This window comes from Perissodus microlepis, chromosome 16 (genome assembly GCF_051167445.1).
Source record: "Perissodus microlepis isolate ML-2025 ecotype Zambia chromosome 16, ASM5116744v1, whole genome shotgun sequence".
NCBI lineage: Eukaryota > Metazoa > Chordata > Actinopteri > Cichliformes > Cichlidae > Perissodus > Perissodus microlepis.
In genome coordinates, this window is record NC_140476.1 from 1911854 (window position 1) to 1930397 (window position 18544).

At 43.1% G+C, this 18544-nt stretch overlaps 1 protein-coding gene across 2 annotated transcripts; it reads right to left on the reverse strand.

Annotated features, from left to right (window-relative positions):
- Window positions 1-1356: 1356 nt before the first annotated feature.
- On the reverse strand, window positions 1357-7706 carry LOC146370172 (ICOS ligand-like). 2 transcript variants are annotated; one of them, XM_084908437.1, is made up of 6 exons: window positions 7307-7706; window positions 5700-6062; window positions 5329-5619; window positions 4904-5032; window positions 4564-4650; window positions 1357-4421 (listed from the first exon to the last, which is right to left on the reverse strand). In XM_084908437.1, the coding sequence occupies exons 1-6, from the start codon at window positions 7335-7337 to the stop codon at window positions 4378-4380; spliced, it is 945 nt and encodes a 314-aa protein (XP_084764563.1). In that variant the 5' UTR covers window positions 7338-7706; the 3' UTR covers window positions 1357-4377. The 2 variants fall into 2 exon arrangements, with proteins under 2 accessions (XP_084764563.1, XP_084764564.1); XM_084908438.1 differs by having other exon boundaries at window positions 1357-4650; window positions 7307-7705.
- Between the last annotated feature and the right edge of the window lie 10838 nt (window positions 7707-18544).

Consider the following 18544-nt stretch of genomic DNA (forward strand, 5'->3'; position numbering starts at 1 on the left):
CCAGGACCTGCGAGGAGGAGAGGAGGGCGGCAGCAAAGAGGAAGAACCTGGATATAAGAAAGTGTTTTTCAAAGAAACCTGTAAGTCACTTAAAGTCAAGTTCACTCATAACATGTGTCCGTCATAATAACGTTACAGGCTATGCTAGGCTTTGGCCCACATCAGTCTAAAACTGTATGTAACCATGAATAACGTGTTTTGGAAAATAACTGCACAACAGGCAGCACTATTAGTTCTCTCAGTCTCAGAGCAGCATTTCTAATTTTGATTGAAACTGTCAGAGAAAACAGCAGCCTCGAGCAGCCAGGATATTAGTTTACAGAGGCTGTTAGAATTAATTATATGTCTAACGTTAAAATGTTGGTGACACAATAATTTCATCCTAATGGCACTGACATATTCATAGGTCATAGTCATGAATAGTCATGATTTTGCAAATATTCCACCTTGTAGTGCAGTTTGCACAACTTGTTTTAAAAATGCACTCACCCTACAAACATTACTGACGAGTCAAGATCTGCACAAATTGACAGAAACACTGAAGCAGCTCCACATTTTATTCTTATTGTCATGTATGTCCTATTTGTCAGGTGACAGAAGAACCTACACAAAGCTCAGAGAGTAATGGTGACACAAGATCACAGGTGAAAATAAAAAACTTAAAATAACCTGGTTGCACAAATATGCACACCCTTAAACTAATACCTTGTTGCAGCACCTTTGCCCTTTATCACTCTAATCAGTCTTTTTGGGTAGGAACCTATCAGCATGGCACGTCTTGATGTGGAAATATTTGCTCACTCTTCTTTGCAAAAAACCGTCCAAATCGGACAGATTGCGAGGACATCTCCTGTGCACAGCCCTCTTCAGATCAGCCGACAGATGTTGGAATTCAGGTCTGGACTCTGTCCGGTCTCTTCCAAAGCCTCAGCCTCATTCTGGTGAATCCATTCTGTTGTTGTTCTGGATGTGTGCTTTGGGTCATTGCTGTGCTGAAAGATGAAGTTCCTCTTTATCTTCCGCTTTCTAACAGAAGGCCGAAGGTTTTGTGCCAACACCAACTGGTAACAGTAGTTCATGTTTAGAATAAAAGATCCCAGCTCACTGATCTGATCGGGGCAGTAGTGCCTAAAATGTTGCAGAATTTTGCTGAGAGATCTTTTACTCTGTGGTAATCTTTCATGAGTAGTTTTATGGACAAAACCCACCAGGTCATTCAGTGTTCCCTTAGTGCTGATGTATAAGAGATGTTGGTGTACTATAACTGAAGTAATGTTGTTAAGTCCTTAAAGTCATATTCTTTTATTGTCATGACTGTATTTGAAGCTATTTTTATGTTTGTATGATACCTGATTCATATGGAATATGGCTGAAGTAAACTAAAGTCTAAAATACTTAGTCATTTGTTTAATAGTAATTTAACATTATATAATTCACATATAAAACTATGAATTGTAATTTTAAATGGTTTAAAAGCAGGTAGAATAGCATATGTAGGCAAGTATACTTCTCCTTTTATCAAGAAGCAAAGACAAAAAAGGGGAACAAAAGAAACAGGGCAGGGTTCGGTGGTTGAATCATCCGTCCCCACCAATGCCAAAACCAAATCTACGCCCTTGGAGGAGTTGGCAACACTGCCGGATAGTTAGTTGTCTGCTTCTCTCTGGGCTTTGCACAGCTCTGACTGCTAGCTAGCTAACTAGCTAAAGTCAGCCATGTAGATAACTGGGAAAAGTAAAGACTTCATGGTTTTACTGATGTATAGAGAGCTTAGATAGTTTAGATTTTAGGACTATAATAAGTTCCATAATAATACTTATGCTCCACGGTTGCCTTTACTGTGCACTTTAAAGGGTTTCAGGAAAAGTTACACAAACTCTAGTTTTAGCCTCAGACTATCCTGGCTGGTGCTAGCAAATGCTAATGTTAGCCTCTGATTTAGGCTGCTAAAGTAAAGACTTTTAGCTAGCTGACCAGGATAGACTAATTTGGTGGTTAACAGACTGAAGTCCAACTTTTGTTGAAAATTTACCCATATGGAAAAGATATATATAACTCTTATAAAGTTTGTATCTGTCTTGTGTGAAACTTGTATGAAAAGCACACAAGAGTGAAAACAGATATAAGATCCCTTGAAAAATTATATAATGAAACTTGTGTGTTTTGGATACTAAAACAATATATGAAAGTAATGAGAAAGTGGCCACTTTCATGAGTAAATCATATAAGTTTTTACTATTTCTTTTCCATGTGGGTTATGTAGTGCTGAGCATGTCATTTCTGGTATTGTGGGATATTTTTGTGACCTCGTTGAGCTAATGTGGTTAAATCATAACTATATCTTGATTGAAGCATAATATAAGCGCTGTGCTGGTGTGCAGGGCTGTGATATGCCTTATGGGGATGCTGCTAAAATATATAATTGTCTATATCACGCTTTTAGCCTAATAATGAGCAGAGATATTTGCATGTCTTCCTTCAGATCCTTAGAGATTATTTGAGAAGTGGATCAACAGCTTTCACTAAATGAAACACTCTAAACCTGCACTGAATGCTGTTATGGATATGCAACTCTACATGTATTATTAGAAAATTATAAATGATTTTTTTTTTAATTCGATTTCTTTTTTTTTTTTAGCTTAAATATAAACAGCAAACAAAAAAAACAAACTTCTTACAATTTCTTTTAGTTCCTCTGTTTTTTCCTGAGAATAAATTCTGACTGGTCTTATTGGCTGAGATGAAAGAGCAAAACTCCCGACTTCCTGTATGAACTGAACTACAGTGAAAATCCAAGGAAACGCTGAGTGTCTTTAAAGCGCAGATGGAACGTGATGCAGACTGAAGGCTGCATTCAGGACTTGATCTGCTTCATGAAGAGTGGTACATTTTGAACTATGATGTTTAAGTGTTGTGACTGCTGAGGATTCGTGGACACAGATCCTTGTTCACTGCGCTGCTGTTTACAGTTTAAAGTCTTCATCAGAACAAACACTGCTAACTGTACTTTGCTGCTCGCTGTCCTTGAAAAGCAAGAGCTGACACGATCCACTCAGTAAATGTCCTTTTACCTGTAAGCCTGGTTTAGTAACCTGTCCTAATATATTTGTGTTGTATTTATTATAAGGGGCAAAGGGGTGTCAGCCCTGTGCTGAGAGGGCTGTGCTCATCCATCCGTCCTGTTCTAATAAAGACACGTTTCAGGAACACCTGTAGTTCACTTTTATTCATATCAGTGAACAAACACACGTGTTACTGTAAGGTGAAGACCCCACAGAGTTAATGCAGGACAAACGTTCACTCGGATTCATTGATGAAGTGAATGCAGGACTACATGTGTGTCCTTCTCATGAGTGGACACACATGGATGTGAACCACACCTGTTTGGCTGAGCCAAAACAACCGCAGCAGTGATTCGAACCTAAAGTACTCTGGATACTGTTACTGTACAAATACTATTACATGTTTGTTGGTCAGGTGTCCTGTAGGAAGAAAACACTTGAATGTGCATGAACGCGTTTACATGAGGACAAAGTGACTTCAAGGGAAATACAAATCTTCACATTTTGATGTCTGTCAGTTATTTTGTTCATGAATCGGCTGTTTAGTCGTTTTAGGATGAGATGGATGCTGTCATCATATTTTAGGATAGTTTTTAAGGTGAAGAGAGTAAAAGAATATTTCACTTTAAACGTGCCGATGCTGTTGTGGACTAAGCTCAGATAATTATAGGTTGTAACTGCATAGTATGGTTAAGGATATAAACATTAAGTCTAAGCTCTTCCTCTCCTGTCCGTCTTTCTGATCTGTCTCCATCTCTGAGTGAACGTAGCTCTCACCTTTAGCTTTAGCACACACTGTGAGACAAACTGTGAGACAAACTGTGTCTTTGCTGATGTTTGTTGAGCCGATAGAAACGTTGGAGAAACATCCTTGATGCTCTTTCCTCTTCTGTAGAAACTAGAAGCCGACGACATACGTACGCCCGCTTTAACCCAGAGTATAAACACTATAAATGATACCGTTGAACCAAAAGTAATGAGTCTGTTTTGAAAAGTCAAGGAGTAGAAAGTAGTGTTAACATGTAGGCAGTAAAAAGTTGTCAGAAAATACTGAAGTCCAGATACCTTCTACGTAAGTACAGTAACAAGATCCTTCAGTTTATCTTCACAGAGGGAGAAATGTTAAAGCTCAGAAATCTCTCAGTTTCAAGCAAGAATTACAAATACTGAGCATAACGAGGTACAGCCCATCATGTGGAGCTCTAAATTAAATAATGCCACAGAGATGAAGCTCGTCTCTGGTCTTGGTCTCACTCTGAATCTTAATGCAGGCTTCATTTGTGGTCATTCTGCCTCGATGGCAGGAGAGCTGACCTCAGAGCTGTGCTTCTCCTGAGCTTTCTCTTTGGCTGTCTGCCCCTGAAATGGAAGGACAACGTTCCTGCATTGAGATACAGCAGAGCAGCAGTGTTTGGTTTAACACGCGTATCCCCGACAAAGTCCTGCCAGTACTGGTCAGCCCGTGTGCAGCGCCACCTTCCTGTACAGCACTAGCACACACCTCCATTCTCTGCTAGCAAAGCACCGTTGGAAAGATAAGCAGCTGACGGCTCAGGGCTGTCTGGCCTCAGTTGTCTCTGTTGGTGATCTAGAGCAAAAGAAAAATGTGTCAGTCACAAACCAGGACAGCAGGGGGCGCTTGCCAACTTTTGTTCAGTGTTAATGATGCTGCTGTGACACTAAGAGCACTCTGGTTAATGTGTGCGCAACATTTTTTGTAATAAATTAAAATTTTGATGTTTACATATTAATATCAGCTGTCCATAATTATTGTTCGACACGAAATCAGATAATTGTATCTGCTAAAATGGTAAAAGAACAACATTCAGAAGCTTACTTACATTTCTTGTAGCCAAAGGCTGCGAGTACTACGAGTACTATGAGTACTACAAGTACTATGAGTACTACAAGTACGATGGCTACTATAAATACTCCAATCCCAGCCGTTTCAGCCACAGGCAGACCTTCAACTGTAAATAAGCAGATTGTGCATCACCCACAAATGCAACATAAAGTTATTGTGACTGCATGGATCATGAATGTAGTGGAAGTTTATGTTAACGACTGCATTAAACACAGAAATCATCCATGTAGTATAAATGTAAAGTCACAAATAGTAGCTTCAGTTTATTTGGTGTGTAAGTAAGTTGTGCTGTGACAGTAATGGACCACAAATAAAACTGCAGCTGATCAGCAGCTCTGCTCATTTCAGCAATGCAAGTTGTCAGCTGGATGCTGATTAATGGTGATGTAATCCTCTGTGTACCTGCAGGCAGGTCTGCAGTTGCTCCCACAGTCTTGTTAGAAGTTGGGTTGTAAACGTTGCAGGTCACCGTCTTTGACCCCGTGATGTTGGCTGTGCTGATGACGCTGTAGGTGCCGTCTTCCTCCTTGTGGATCTGCAGGGTCGGAACATCAGGTGGTTCCAGTGCACGTTCATGTCCTTCGTGGTCGGTGGAAATCCATGCCAGTTCAGGTTCAGGAAAGCCCCCCTGTGTTGTGCAAGTTGCTGTCATCTTCTTTTGGTTGATCTCGATGTTTGGCTCCTTAAAATTAGCTGTAAATATTGTAAATATGTATTAATGACAGATATAAGATAACAAGTTTGATGTGCTGTAAAATGACGCAGATACCAACCTGCTACATGAACCATGGTTTGGCAGAGTTTGTCCTCGATTTCTCCTGCGTGGTTGAAAACGACTTTAAGGGACTTCAGGTTGTCTTCATGCATCAGCGGATCGATGATAAGGGACAAGTTTCCAGATCGTAACTGATCAGGAAAGATTTTGGTTCTGTTTTTAAATGGCAAGCTTTGATGTTCCAAATCCTCCTTTCCATTTCTGTAATAGTGGAGCATTTCATTATTGTTTTGGTTCTGCCAATAAATGCCGACTTTCTGTGGATCGAACTGTTTGCTGAGTGTGCACTGCCAGAGTAATGGCTCTCCTCTGGTTCCATTAGTTTCAGAGGAAGCTGCCACCAGTGGGAACCCACAGAGAGCTGCAACGAAACAGACAAAGGTTCAGTCAGAACGAACAGGAAACAATAAGCGCCATTCATCATAGTCGCTCCTTTGGAAGTCTGAAATCATGCAACCTGTCAGCCATCCAACTATTAATGAAAATTATAACAAAGTTTTAAAAACAAACGTGGTAATAGTGGGACAATACAGAGGCAACAAGGCGCTAACGATGTGGAAACAATATGTTAATTTCTAAAGCAACAACCCAGTAAGACACTGTATGACCAGCGATTTCAGATGAGCATGTTCTGTTGACATTTTTGTAACTGGATAAAAACCAGAAACTGAAGGTAATAATGTATGCACAAATACTTATGAGGCAACACCAGTTAGTAATGGTGCACTAATGTACGTGTAACAACACAGGGGCATAATTTCCAAAAATCAGACCCAGCCAATACCCCCCCCCCCCCCCCGCCCCCCCCAATAAAATTATGAATTGTCTTGCATGAGTAGGCTATTGAATTTCTTTGCTCATTTCAGTTATTATCATCAAAATAGTTGCATGTTTAATCATCCGGGAATTTACCCAGATTTATTTATTTATTTAGACAGACGTCTTACCCCCCACCCAATGCTCAGCACAAAGTTACACCCATGTGCAACATGACAAACCTGTTAATAACATGGTAACATCCATGAATAATAGTTTTCATTTAACAATTTGGTGGAAACATTCAGAAATCATAGTATAATGAACAGAAGTACACAGAGAACTGCAGAATATCAGTATCAGTAACGTGTTTTATGATTATTTCATTTTCATGATTTTATTAACTCTAACAAACGTAATAGATCACAGTGTGAGCAGTTTGTCACATTCAATAAATTTCATTGAACAAAAAATGAATGAGAAGTTAAAAAATAATAATGAATGTTTGTTTGATTGGTTAACTGTATCTTTAAGAAGCAGGGACACGGCGCCGCGCTTTAATACATCTGTACTTCCCACTATCACACACAGCATAGTGCTGTGGAAACGTCACAGCTTCCTCTCGTACTGACACACAGAACAACCAACCAAACAAAGTTATAATTTAATTATTTAATAATAAATATATAATTATCAATAACCACGTTTTTTTTAAGCTACAGCCTCTTAGCAGCAGCTAGCTCCAGGCCACTGAAAGGTCACAAGCAGAATGGCTGAATCATCACCTCACTGCTTCACACTGACGGATTTATGAAAGTAAAAGTGCAATAAAGTCAAAATCAGACCTACCAAAGAAGAAATAAAAGCTTTTCTTTGCCATCGTGAACGAAAACTCACTGGTTTGTCTCAACACGGCTGCCTGCCTGGCCACACCTGATGCCTACGACGTTTCTGCCACTGCGTTTACGTCACGCTTGCTCCGCCCTCTCAGGGCGGGCCTGATGCAAAACTTTGACTGCTGGGATTTTGTGGTCAGACACCATCTCCAGCTACGAGATAGATGTCGACTCTGATCTGCTTCATTTCTCTTTCATTAAATCTGTCAGCGCTCTGAAAGAGGTGTAGGTGTTGTTATAAGGCTGTTATTAACCCTTAATTGCATTTTTCAGATTTCACCAACAGATTATTTTTTTCACTTGAAAATGTCAAAGAATACTTTAGATCTTTAAGGTTCAATAACTAAATCACTGAAAAAGCAGCTTAGATGTGTGTGTGTGTGTGTGTGTGTGTGTGTGTGTGTGTGTGTATGTTGGGATGCCAGGTTGGTGGTAATGCTCCCTCTGTGAGTTTCCTGTCAACGTTTTGTTGCTCTACTACTGCCTGACTTTAAATTCTTTCTTTTGTAAATGAAAATCTGAGAGACAAAACTCTGGATTAATAAAAGTTTGCTGTTCCTCCAACCGTCTGTAGTACAAGCTGTTAAAGAGCAAGAACAAGAAGGACTCTGCCTACCTGCTGGAGTAAGTCTGTCCTCTTTGATGGGTAAAGTTGACCTAGCTCCTCTAATATTTTCTGTTGTTCTTAAATTCAAGTTTACATGAACTGCACGAGTTAATCACACAGTGTAGAAACTGCTGTGCTTCTGTTTCAGTCGCTTCCTATAAGAGGAAGTGTTGCAGCCACTCCTTCATGCAAACAATGTGAACAGACTGGTACGTCAACTTTGTGTCCTCTTATTTTAATTGAAAAAAGAAAAGGTGCCTTATTCTCTGCATGTTTAATTCAGTCTGAGGTGAATTGTTTGCCTTGCAGCAGTTTGAAGGCTTCTGTCTCTAGAATGAAAAGACGGGTTCAGCACGGGTTGGGGAGGGGGGCACCGTGTCATCAGACTGAACCAAAGCCAGGGTCTAACTGGTTAACTGGACTGTGGTTGGTCAGTGTTGCTTGGTGATGGAGCAGAGAAATTAAAACTGAGCTCAGTGTGGAAAACGATGCTTTAAGGAGTTCGTGAACTCAGAGCGAGGGGGAATTCAGATATTACAGTGAGGGAAAAATTCACTTCCTCCTGCTAAATTTGTAAGTTTGTTCACTTCCAAAGAAACGAACAGTCTCTAATTTTAGTGTATGTTTTATTTGAATAAGACAAAATAACATGACAGCTCTTTGGTCTTTCCCGTGGGACTGTACTGGGTCCTGTTGTAGTTGTTGTTGTTGATGTGTGGCTGGCAGCTGCAAGGCTGCAGCCAAGTGCGTTGGAGTGTACAGCAACTGGAAATAAAGACATGTATTCGGAATGTGTTACAATGTGGTTGGGTCCAACATGCATCTACAGTGGTGCTGATAGCCAGGAGTGTGGCGTGGTGGAACCAACACGGGGCCAGCCAGTGGGACCAGCTGCAGGACCGGTCTAAGCACCGGATGCAGCTAATAGAAAGTCTGTCAGCTCCCCATGGAAGTGGCCGGTCTCTACGGTGAGGCCTGCCTCGACACCGCCTACCTGTGCACCCATACCCACTCCTCCAGTGGGAGCAGCTAGTGGCCAGCAGGTTCCTGTTCCCCAGAGGAGGGCGGCTGTGGTCGGGTCCGTCATGCTTCTGTACAGCCTTCCTGAAAGCTCTCTGACAATAATAGGAGGCAAAAAGAGTTCTGACAGTCTTTTCTTCTGGATCAGGTCATTTTGCTGTGTGTGTGTTTGTGCATGTGTGTGTGTTTGTGTGTTAAAGTGTGCAGTGAGTGAGTTTGTTTCTGTAAGCATTTAAAATGAAGAAAAACGTATCAGCGCTATGAAGTTTGCCCTGTGCTTTGATGCTGCTGAAAACAAACGTTGAGATCAGGGATGTCAAACATTAGGTTCGGGGCCAGAATTGGTCCGACAAAGACTCCGATCTGTCCCGCTGGACGGATTTGGGAAATATGATGCTGGACAAAGAGTTTTGTACTTACATATCAAACAAATCTTACATCTCTTCTAATAATAATGATAATAATAATAATACAATTTATTTAATAAAGCGCCTTTCAAAACACTCAAGGACACTGTACACAATCAATAACAACAACAAACATAACAATTTACAAAATAATAAGGATAAAACGTTGAGCAAATAAATAAAATAAATGAAAGTAGCAGGATGGAAAAATTTAAGTGGAATAGACTAATGTGAACAGGTGAGTTTTGAGTCTGGACTTAAAAAGAGGGAGGGAAGTGATGTTTCTTATCTCAGGAGGAAGAGAGTTCCAAAGACGGGGGGCAGAGCAGCAGAAAGCCCTGCGCCCCACGGTGGCTAGCTGGGGGGAAGGGATGGTGATCTGAACCAGGTCAATGAGGTATAAAGGCGAGATATGGATAGCCTTGAATGACATCGGTGGTGTCAGACTGAACAACAGTGTTAGCCGCCCTGGGCAGGCCGGCTAAAACACTGTGGTCAGCAGTCCTGTCGAAGCTCCGTGGGGAATGATGAGAGGTGGAGCAAAAGGATTGTATTGGTTTAGAGTTGTCATGATGAAACGTCTTGATGCTCAATCAGCCAAGTAAGTAAATCTCCAAAAGTTGATTCTGTTCATCTGGACGTTTTCAGCGGGAGAAACGTTTTGTCACTCATCCAGGTGACGTCTTCAGTCTCAGCTGACTGCAGGTTTCCTCAATCTTATAAACAGTACATTTGCATAATGACTGAAACCAGCCCACTGAAGGAACAATGGGCTGGGAGGGCAGTTCCTTAATCATAATTATGCAAATTCTCATGACCATTGATCAACAACCACTGATCAATAACCATGAGTCCCATTCACAGAGAGTTGGGGAATGGCTGCAATCACAGCATTGTAAGATGGTGACAGATGTACCCTTAGGCCCCCTCCTTGATTCAGAGATGGTCTTTCCCTTTTCTCGTAAATGGCCTCCTTGACTCGGCGCTCAAACCAGCGTTCCTCCCTGTCCAGGATGTTACATCCTCATCATTGAAAGAGTGTCCACTGGCCTGTAGGTGTAAATAGACTGCAGAGTCCTGGCCTGACGAGGTGGCTCTTCTGTGTTGTGCCATCCTCTTCGCCAGAGGTTGTTTGGTTTCCTGGCAATCCTCCTGGCACACTGTTTGTGTCGGGGGACCCGATCCTTGGGGTGGACCAGTTTTTGGCGCAGCGTGTTTTGGGGTTTAAAAGCCACAGAGACCCGGTGTTTAGAAAAAATGTGTCTCAGCTGCTCCGATACTCCTGACACGTACGGGATCACTACAGGTTTTCGCTTGGGCAGCGGTTGTCCTTCTCTCCTGGATCAGCTGGAGCTTTCTTTAGGAGCCTTCCCAGCTTTGACAAAAGTCCAGCTGGGATAACCACATTTACTCAGGGCCTTCTTCATGTTCTTCTGCCTCCCTGGCTGCTGTGTCAGTGGGGATGGTGTTCGCTCTGTGTTGTAGCGTCCTGATGACGCCCAGTTTGTGCTCCAGTGGATGATGAGAGTCAAACCTTAGATACTGATCCGTATGTGTAGGTTTACGGTACACATCAGCTTTTAGATGTCCCCCATTACTGATGGAAATCTCACAGTCTAAGAAGGCTAACCTGCCACTTTTCATATCCTCCCTGGTGAATTTGATGTGTCGGTCCACTGAGTTAATGTGATCCGTGAAATGTGGTACGTCCTGAGATTTGATTTTCACCCAGGTGTCATCCACAGACCTGAACCAATGGCTTGGTGGTGTTCCAGGGTAGGATAGCAGAGCCCTCTTTTCCACTTCTTCCATGTACAAATTGGCCACGATGGGTGAAACTGGGGAGCCCATGGCACACCCATGTTTCTGCCTGTAGAACTGACCCTTGTATTTGAAGTAGGTGGAATGAAGACACAGTTCCAAAAGCAAACACACACGGTTGATGCTGAGAGTGGTCCTGTTGCTGAGGTTGGGGTCATCCTGTAATCTCTTACGGACTACTTCCAACACTTCTGTGACTGGGATGCAAGTGAAGAGAGATGTAACGTCGTACGAGACCATGGTTTCATCTGCCTCCCTAATGACATCTCTCACCTTCTCAACAAAATCCAGGGTGTTCTGGATGTGGTGTTCAGAGCTGCCCACCAGCGGGTTGAGGATCAAAGCCAGAAACTTGGAGATGTTATAAGGGACCGAGTTGATCATGCAGACAATCGGTCTTAAAGGTGCACCCTGTTTATGTATCTTCAGTAAACCATACAGACTAAGACTAAGATTAAGGAACTGCCCTCCCAGCCCATTGTTCCTTCAGTTGGCTGGTTTCAGTCATTATGTAAATGTACTGTTTATGAGATTGGGGAAACCTGCAGTCAGCTGAGACTGAAGAAGTCACTTGGATGAGTGATGAAACATTTCTCCCACAAAATGCTACGTCCAGATGAACAGAATCAACTTTTGGAGGTCATGATGAAAGTTTCGGCAAGAGCCCCAATGGGTATATTTGCGGCGAGAGAGGAATGCGATATCTGGGTGGAGATGAAGCACCACCAGCGGTGGAGCAGCCAGATGGAGACAGAGTCTGAGAAGCTCGGCAGCTGTATAGTGGTAAAGCCCAGCGGCGGGACGGTAGACCAATGACAGGAAAATCCAAACCCACACGAAGAGTACGCAGATGCCTGCCAGTCCACATCGCAAACGGAGATATTGGTAAGCCAAACAGCCAGGTGAACGAGTCCGTGGGAGACCGTAGCCAAAACAGACGGTCAGGGAGAGCTAAACCCAGATACTCCGGTGCTTGGGAATTTCGCCAGGTCGCTGTTGAGACAACGCCGGTCTCTGCGATTCTTTTCGTCCTGGTAGAGATCACGCTGAGATGTTTCCATGTTTTACACAATCCTTTTATTACCCGTTATTCTTACAGATGCATCTGGAGATCAGCACACTGCATTCCTATGCAGTCCTATGCTAAAGGCTGATCTAAAGAACTCCACACGACAGTTACAGTTATAACCTCTGGTCTCCTCCCCCCTACAGTAAATACCCCCAAAATGGAAATACACTAGTACAGTGGCCAAGGGTGCTGACACCCTGACCCCAATATCCTTTTTAGGTAGTGTCTGTTTGCCCTTTGTCTGCCCCTCACCCTCAGTAACTCTTGCTTCCTGCCCTGGGGGTTTATTGTCCTTCTGCCCTGCACCCCAGTTCTTTGTTCCCATCCCAGGCCTGTTTTCTATTCTCTTTAACTCTGATGTATATTAAGAAATCTATTCTCAACATCGCCAACAGTGTCAATACAGGACAGAGGATTAAAAATGGGTGGAGAGTAAAAGAAGTAAATAAAAGTAATGAGAGGAATCAGAGGATACCTCTTGCTAATAACGACCTGCCCACAGCACACTACACTAGAGTGGTTGAGTAATAAAGAAAAGTGACAGAAGGTCCTGTTCATTGTTTTTTTACTGTCTAAAGCTGGAGCCTATCCCAGCTACCACAGGGTGATAGGGCTGCCATTCTGTCACAAGGGTGACACAGAGACACAGACAACCAGTCACACCTATTTACCAGTTACTGGTAATTATGCCAATGAGAATAACAACACTTCTTCCCAGAGAACAAGAATGAACTGACTCTCCTGCACGATTCTTCGAGGCCTCCTGTGTAGGCTGCAGACTGTGGATCTTCGCCTACCAGGTGAAAGGACACTTTGTCAGGCTGAACACAGGACACACACACGCAAACATGTACACTGATACTGACACGCCCTCACCACCACCCTCTGGTAATTACCAGTTAACCTAACCCCACCAGCTGCATGCCTTTGGACTGTGGGATGAAGGGCCCGGAGAGAACCCACGCAGGCACGGGGGGAACACACGACCTCCACTCACAAAGGCCTCGACCTGACTTTACTGATCGGGTGCTTTGATGAAGCTAGCTTTTTACCAGTAACGTTTGAGTGGTGATCACAAGAACAGCGCTGCTGTTTTGGTTTCTTTCACCAACCTGAACTCACCGGCTCGCCTCTTTGCTCTTCACCGTGTGTTTATTATGCAGACTCTGGTTCCACGTTAAACTATGACAGCATCATCCTCACTGCTGCTGACGGCTGTGTGGGCTTTATGTTGTCATACTTTTTATTCAGAAGCACGCTCCTAGATATTTATTGCAGGTCTGTTTTCTGTCACAAATGTGGATGAAACACCCGTATTTACATGGTGATGATGGCGTGCTACAGAGCCGGACATTAAATGAAGCATCAAAGTAAAGAATTTGTGTTGAGAATGTTTTTAGAATTTTTTAGAATTATTCAATTTATTCGATGAATCGTTGGTGTAATCTGTGACATGCAGCAACTACTTTATCACTGGGCTCGTGCAAGACATTAATAATAGACCAAACTTTAGCCACATGTGCATGCTAAAGATGAACAGTGCTGAGGAAAACCTGAAGATGTTTGGACCCTGGAGCAACTGGAGAAAAAGCACCAGCTTACTTTCTTCAGTCAGACAAGCCCAGCTCCAATTTGTTGACCTTCTTCAGTTGGACCACAGTCAGTCTGTTTGCCTCCCACAGAAGAAAACCAAAGTAGAAGAGAGGAGAAAGAATGAGACTGGATTCAAAGGGTATCAGGCTGTTTGAGCTTTCACTGAACAGATTGTAATCTCAACCATGACCACTCTCATGCAGGAGGAACCGGAGGGTGTTGGCTGTCTTTGCAGCTTCACTTCCTGTTCCTGTTACAACACACAGTGGTGCTTTTGTGTAACTTATCTGCATAGCCAATTTAATTAAAAACTTTCAACTTAGCCATAATTTTTAAATTATACCCCCAAACCTCCATCTCCATAGAGACTGTGTCAGCTCCCAAACACAGAAAAAACAAACTAAAAACCAGCAAAAAATGACTTAAACATAAAAGAAATCACAAAGAAAGAACAATACAGTATCCACATCTGAACCAAAGAGTAAAACAGTGAAATGTGGATTATTAGGTCTCTCTCCTCCAAGTCTCTGTTAGTACATGACTTAATAATTGATGAACAAATCGCACGGTGCGCCTACAGAAACGCAAAGCAGGAGATGAAGCATCGCTGAATATGTTTCCAAACCAACTTCATTCTAAGCCAAAGACTAGAAAATATGGTGAAGCAAATCTTCCCTTTGGTTTCACCTGCACAAGTGCCGAGGTAGGTCTCCCTGCAGAATTGGGTTTCCCTTGTCGGGAGCAGCACTGGGCTGTTCAAATCACAGACAAACAGGATCCCACATTCTTGATTTTTAGTTCACAAACACTTCTTGTAATGACTAATGACTAAAATGTTTCTGAAGATTCAACTGTGGGATTTAACTTAATTCTTTAGAAGAACAAACTAAATGACTTTATTTTCAACTATAAAGCCAAGCTAGACTTTAACCATTTAACAGGCCACTAATCTGGTTTATGGCTTTGAACTTTCACAACAAAATTTATATTTAAACACAATTTTTAACAAAAAAATACTATTATTATTATTATTATTATTATTATTATTATTATTATTATTATTATTCGTTTAACTAAACAGAAATGTTTGCTGAATGTAAAAACAGTTTTCTTTAACAACAGTGTGTAAAGGTGTGGAACCTACACTAAAGCATTCTGCCTCAGCACTGCTTATCAAAATCATATACAAATGAAAACTGGCAAACCAAGTGTAAATACTTTAAACTGTCCCACAAACCCTCCCTGTACCTGCCATAATAAGACCAGAATGACTGGTGACAGAAAATCATTACTCTGCTCTGACTGTTTCAAGCTAAGCAGGCCGATAACTCCTCGAGAAGTAGGACGCGTATTGTTTCAGCCGTATTAAGACGTTCCTTTCAAAATGCCAACAGAGTAAAACTCAAATAAATCAACATCTGATTTTCTACCAAGGTTCTTCAAAGATAAAAACAAAAACAAAACTGTATGTCTGTAAAATTTTGGCGCTGAGAGCTCAGTAAAGTAGGACTTAACACGCAGCTATCTCGGTGCGCCCCCCGCCTGACGCAGTCCACATATCAAAGGACAGGGCGACACATTTACAAGCTTACAGTGTCTTGCTAAAGTATTCAGCCCCCTTGAACTTCCCCACATTTTGTCACATTACAGCCACAAACATGAATCAATTTTATTGGAATTCCACGTGAAAGACCAACACAAAGTGGTGCACACGTGAGAAGTGGAACGAAAATCATACATGATTCCAAACATTTTTTACAAATAAATAACTGCAAAGTGGGGTGTGCGTAATTATTCAGCCCCCTTTGGTCTGAGTGCAGTCAGTTGCCCATAGACGTTGCCTGATGAGTGCTAATGACTAAACAGAGTGCACCTGTGTGTAATCTAATGTCAGTACAAATACAGCTGCTCTGTGACGGCCTCAGAGGTTGTCTGAGAGAATATTGGGAGCAGCAACACCATGAAGTCCAAAGAACACACCAGACAGGTCAGTGATAAAGCTATTGAGAAATTTAAAGCAGGCTTAGGCCACAAAAAGATTTCCCAAGCCTTGAACATCCCACGGAGCACTGTTCAAGCCATCATTCAGAAATGGAAGGAGTACGGCACAACTGTAAACCTACCAAGACAAGGCCGTCCACCTAAACTCACAGGCCGAACAAGGAGAGCGCTGATCAGAAATGCAGCCAAGAGGCCCACGGTGACTCTGGACGAGCTGCAGAGATCTACAGCTCAGGTGGGGGAATCTGTCCATAGGACAACTATTAGTCATGCACTGCACAAAGTTGGCCTTTATGGAAGAGTGGCAAGAAGAAAGCCATTGTTAGCAGAAACCATAAGAAGTCCCGTTTGCAGTTTGCCACAAGCCATGTGGGGGACACAGCAAACATGTGGAAGAAGGTGCTCTAGTCAGATGAGACCAAAATGCAAAACGCTATGTGTGGCGGAAAACTAACACTGCACATCACTCTGAACACACCATCCCCACTGTCAGATATGGTGGTGGCAGCATCATGCTCTGGGGGTGCTTCTCTTCAGCAGGGACAGGGAAGCTGGTCAGAGTTGATGGGAAAATGGATGGAGCCAAATACAGGGCAATCTTGGAAGAAAACCTCTTGAGACTGGGGCGGAGGTTCACCTTCCAGCAGGACAACGACCCTAAACATAAAGCCAGGGCAACAATGGAGTGGTTTAAAACAAAACATGTCCATGTGTTAGAATGGCCCAGTCAAAGTCCAGATCTAAATTCAATCCAGAATCTGTGGCAAGATCTGAAAACTGCTGTTCACAAACGCTGTCCATCTAATCTGACTGAGCTGGAGCTGTTTCAAAGAAGAATGGGCAAAGATTTCAGTCTGTAGATGTGCAAAGCTGTTAGAGACAGACCCTAAAAGACTGGCAGCTGGAACTGCAGCAAAAGGTGGTTCTACAAAGTGTTGACTCAGGGGGCTGAATAATTACGCACACCCCACTTTGCAGTTATTTATTTGTAAAAAATGTTTGGAATCATGTTTGATTTTCGTTCCACTCCTCACGTGTGCACCACTTCGTGTTGGTCTTTCACGTGGAATTCCAATAACATTGATTCGTGTTTGTGGCTGTAATGTGACAAAATGTGGGAAAGTTCAAGGGGGCCGAATACTTTTGCAACCCACTGTAGATAGACGTAACCAAACCCAACTCTGTATGGCTCAAAGGCATTTACTCAGCGTAGCGCCTTTATCGTTTATCAGTCCAGTCCTGATAGCCCTGTGGATAAATCTGACCCGTCATTCCACAGTCCAGAACAAAAGCAGCACTCCGTCCTGCTGAATCTTTCAAGGAACAAACGCCTGACAAACTCTGCCCTGAACATGACTGTGGCGTGGGTGTGGTCTCTGGCCAGCTGCAGAGGAGGGGTGACGCAGTGAGCTCCCGGGGCGGCGCAGGGGCGGGGTGAACAGGTGTGCTGGGATCTGACAGTGATTGTGTCTCTTTATATGTTGGCAGTGACAGTCGGAGGAGGAGGGCGGACGTGACAGCAGAGAGAGAGCTGGAGTGTCTGTGTCCCAGTAAACAAACCACAGCGTTAAATAAAAGTTCTGCTGTCGTCAAATTCGCTCCGGCTTATGTTTCTTGGGTCCAACGTTACACTGACTTACAAAAAACACAAAAAAATTACATAACTACTTTTTTTTTTTTTTTTCTGCCTGTCCTGTTTGGCTCTTTTGCATCAGAATTATTGTCTAAAGGCGAAGAAAGATGCCCAACGGATTTACTTTACCAAATTGACCATCCCAGCCTTGCCGTAATGGTCTATTTGATTCACCTTTTATTGTTTATTTTATTTTATTTTCACTTGTTAAATACGGGACAGACTTGACTGGGGGAAAGAAAGAGGGAAAGAAAAACAGCGGAGAAGAGGGACGGGGATAAAGGGAAAAAAACAAAAACCAACAAAATAAGCAGACAAAAAATCCATCTATCAATCACCTGGATCACCTGCTGAGAAAGAAAAAAGAAAACAAGCAGAAGAAAAAAGAAAGAGCAACATAATAAACAGCATCACGATGATCTATGGGAATGTAACAGTAAATACTAAATATTAAACATTATTGTGCAGCACGTAAGATCGACAGCACACAGTGTGCTTTGAGGTAGGAGCCAAAAAGGGTGTAGTTTGTGTGTGTGAGCACCCGTGTGTACACCTGTGAGCATGGACGCGCTTGTTTTTAAAAGGTTCCTTCATGTAATGATCTGCTAGAGGGTGTGGGGGGGCCACAGCCCCGTCCTCCAGGGCATGAAGCAGGTATGGAGGAGATCCAGGCTCCAGACATCCAGAGGCCCTCAGAACACAAGAGACCAAGGAAGACCAACAGAGGGGCAGCCGCGCCACTGTCCCAGAAAGAGCTGAGGAGAGCCCCAGATGAGGGCTCACTCAGCAGCCGCGGAGCAGAAGCCAGGGGGGGTTGCAGTGACGCGCCCGTGAGCTCCGCCGGCAGCCAGCTGTGCCAGAGTGACCGAGCCCCAGGCCGAGAGGCCGAGGGCACCCCACCCCCGAAGTGGCCCGAGCGAGCCCCAGGCTCCAGGCCCCGACAAGCAGCCACCAAGGAGTGAGCCGGTGTGTACCTGGACGCCCATCCCCGAACACAAAGAACCACCAACGCACCGATGTCTGAGGGCGTCTGCCACTGG

Coding starts and splice junctions, on each gene's coding strand:
- LOC146370172 (XM_084908437.1), bottom strand. CDS start 7,337: ATGGCAAAGAAAAGCTTTTATTTCTTCTTTG. Junction 6,063..7,306: donor AAGCTTTTATTTCTTCTTTG/GTAGGTCTGATT, acceptor GTTTCGTTGCAG/CTCTCTGTGGGTTCCCACTG. Junction 4,651..4,903: donor AGCCTTTGGCTACAAGAAAT/GTAAGTAAGCTT, acceptor CTTTTGCTCTAG/ATCACCAACAGAGACAACTG.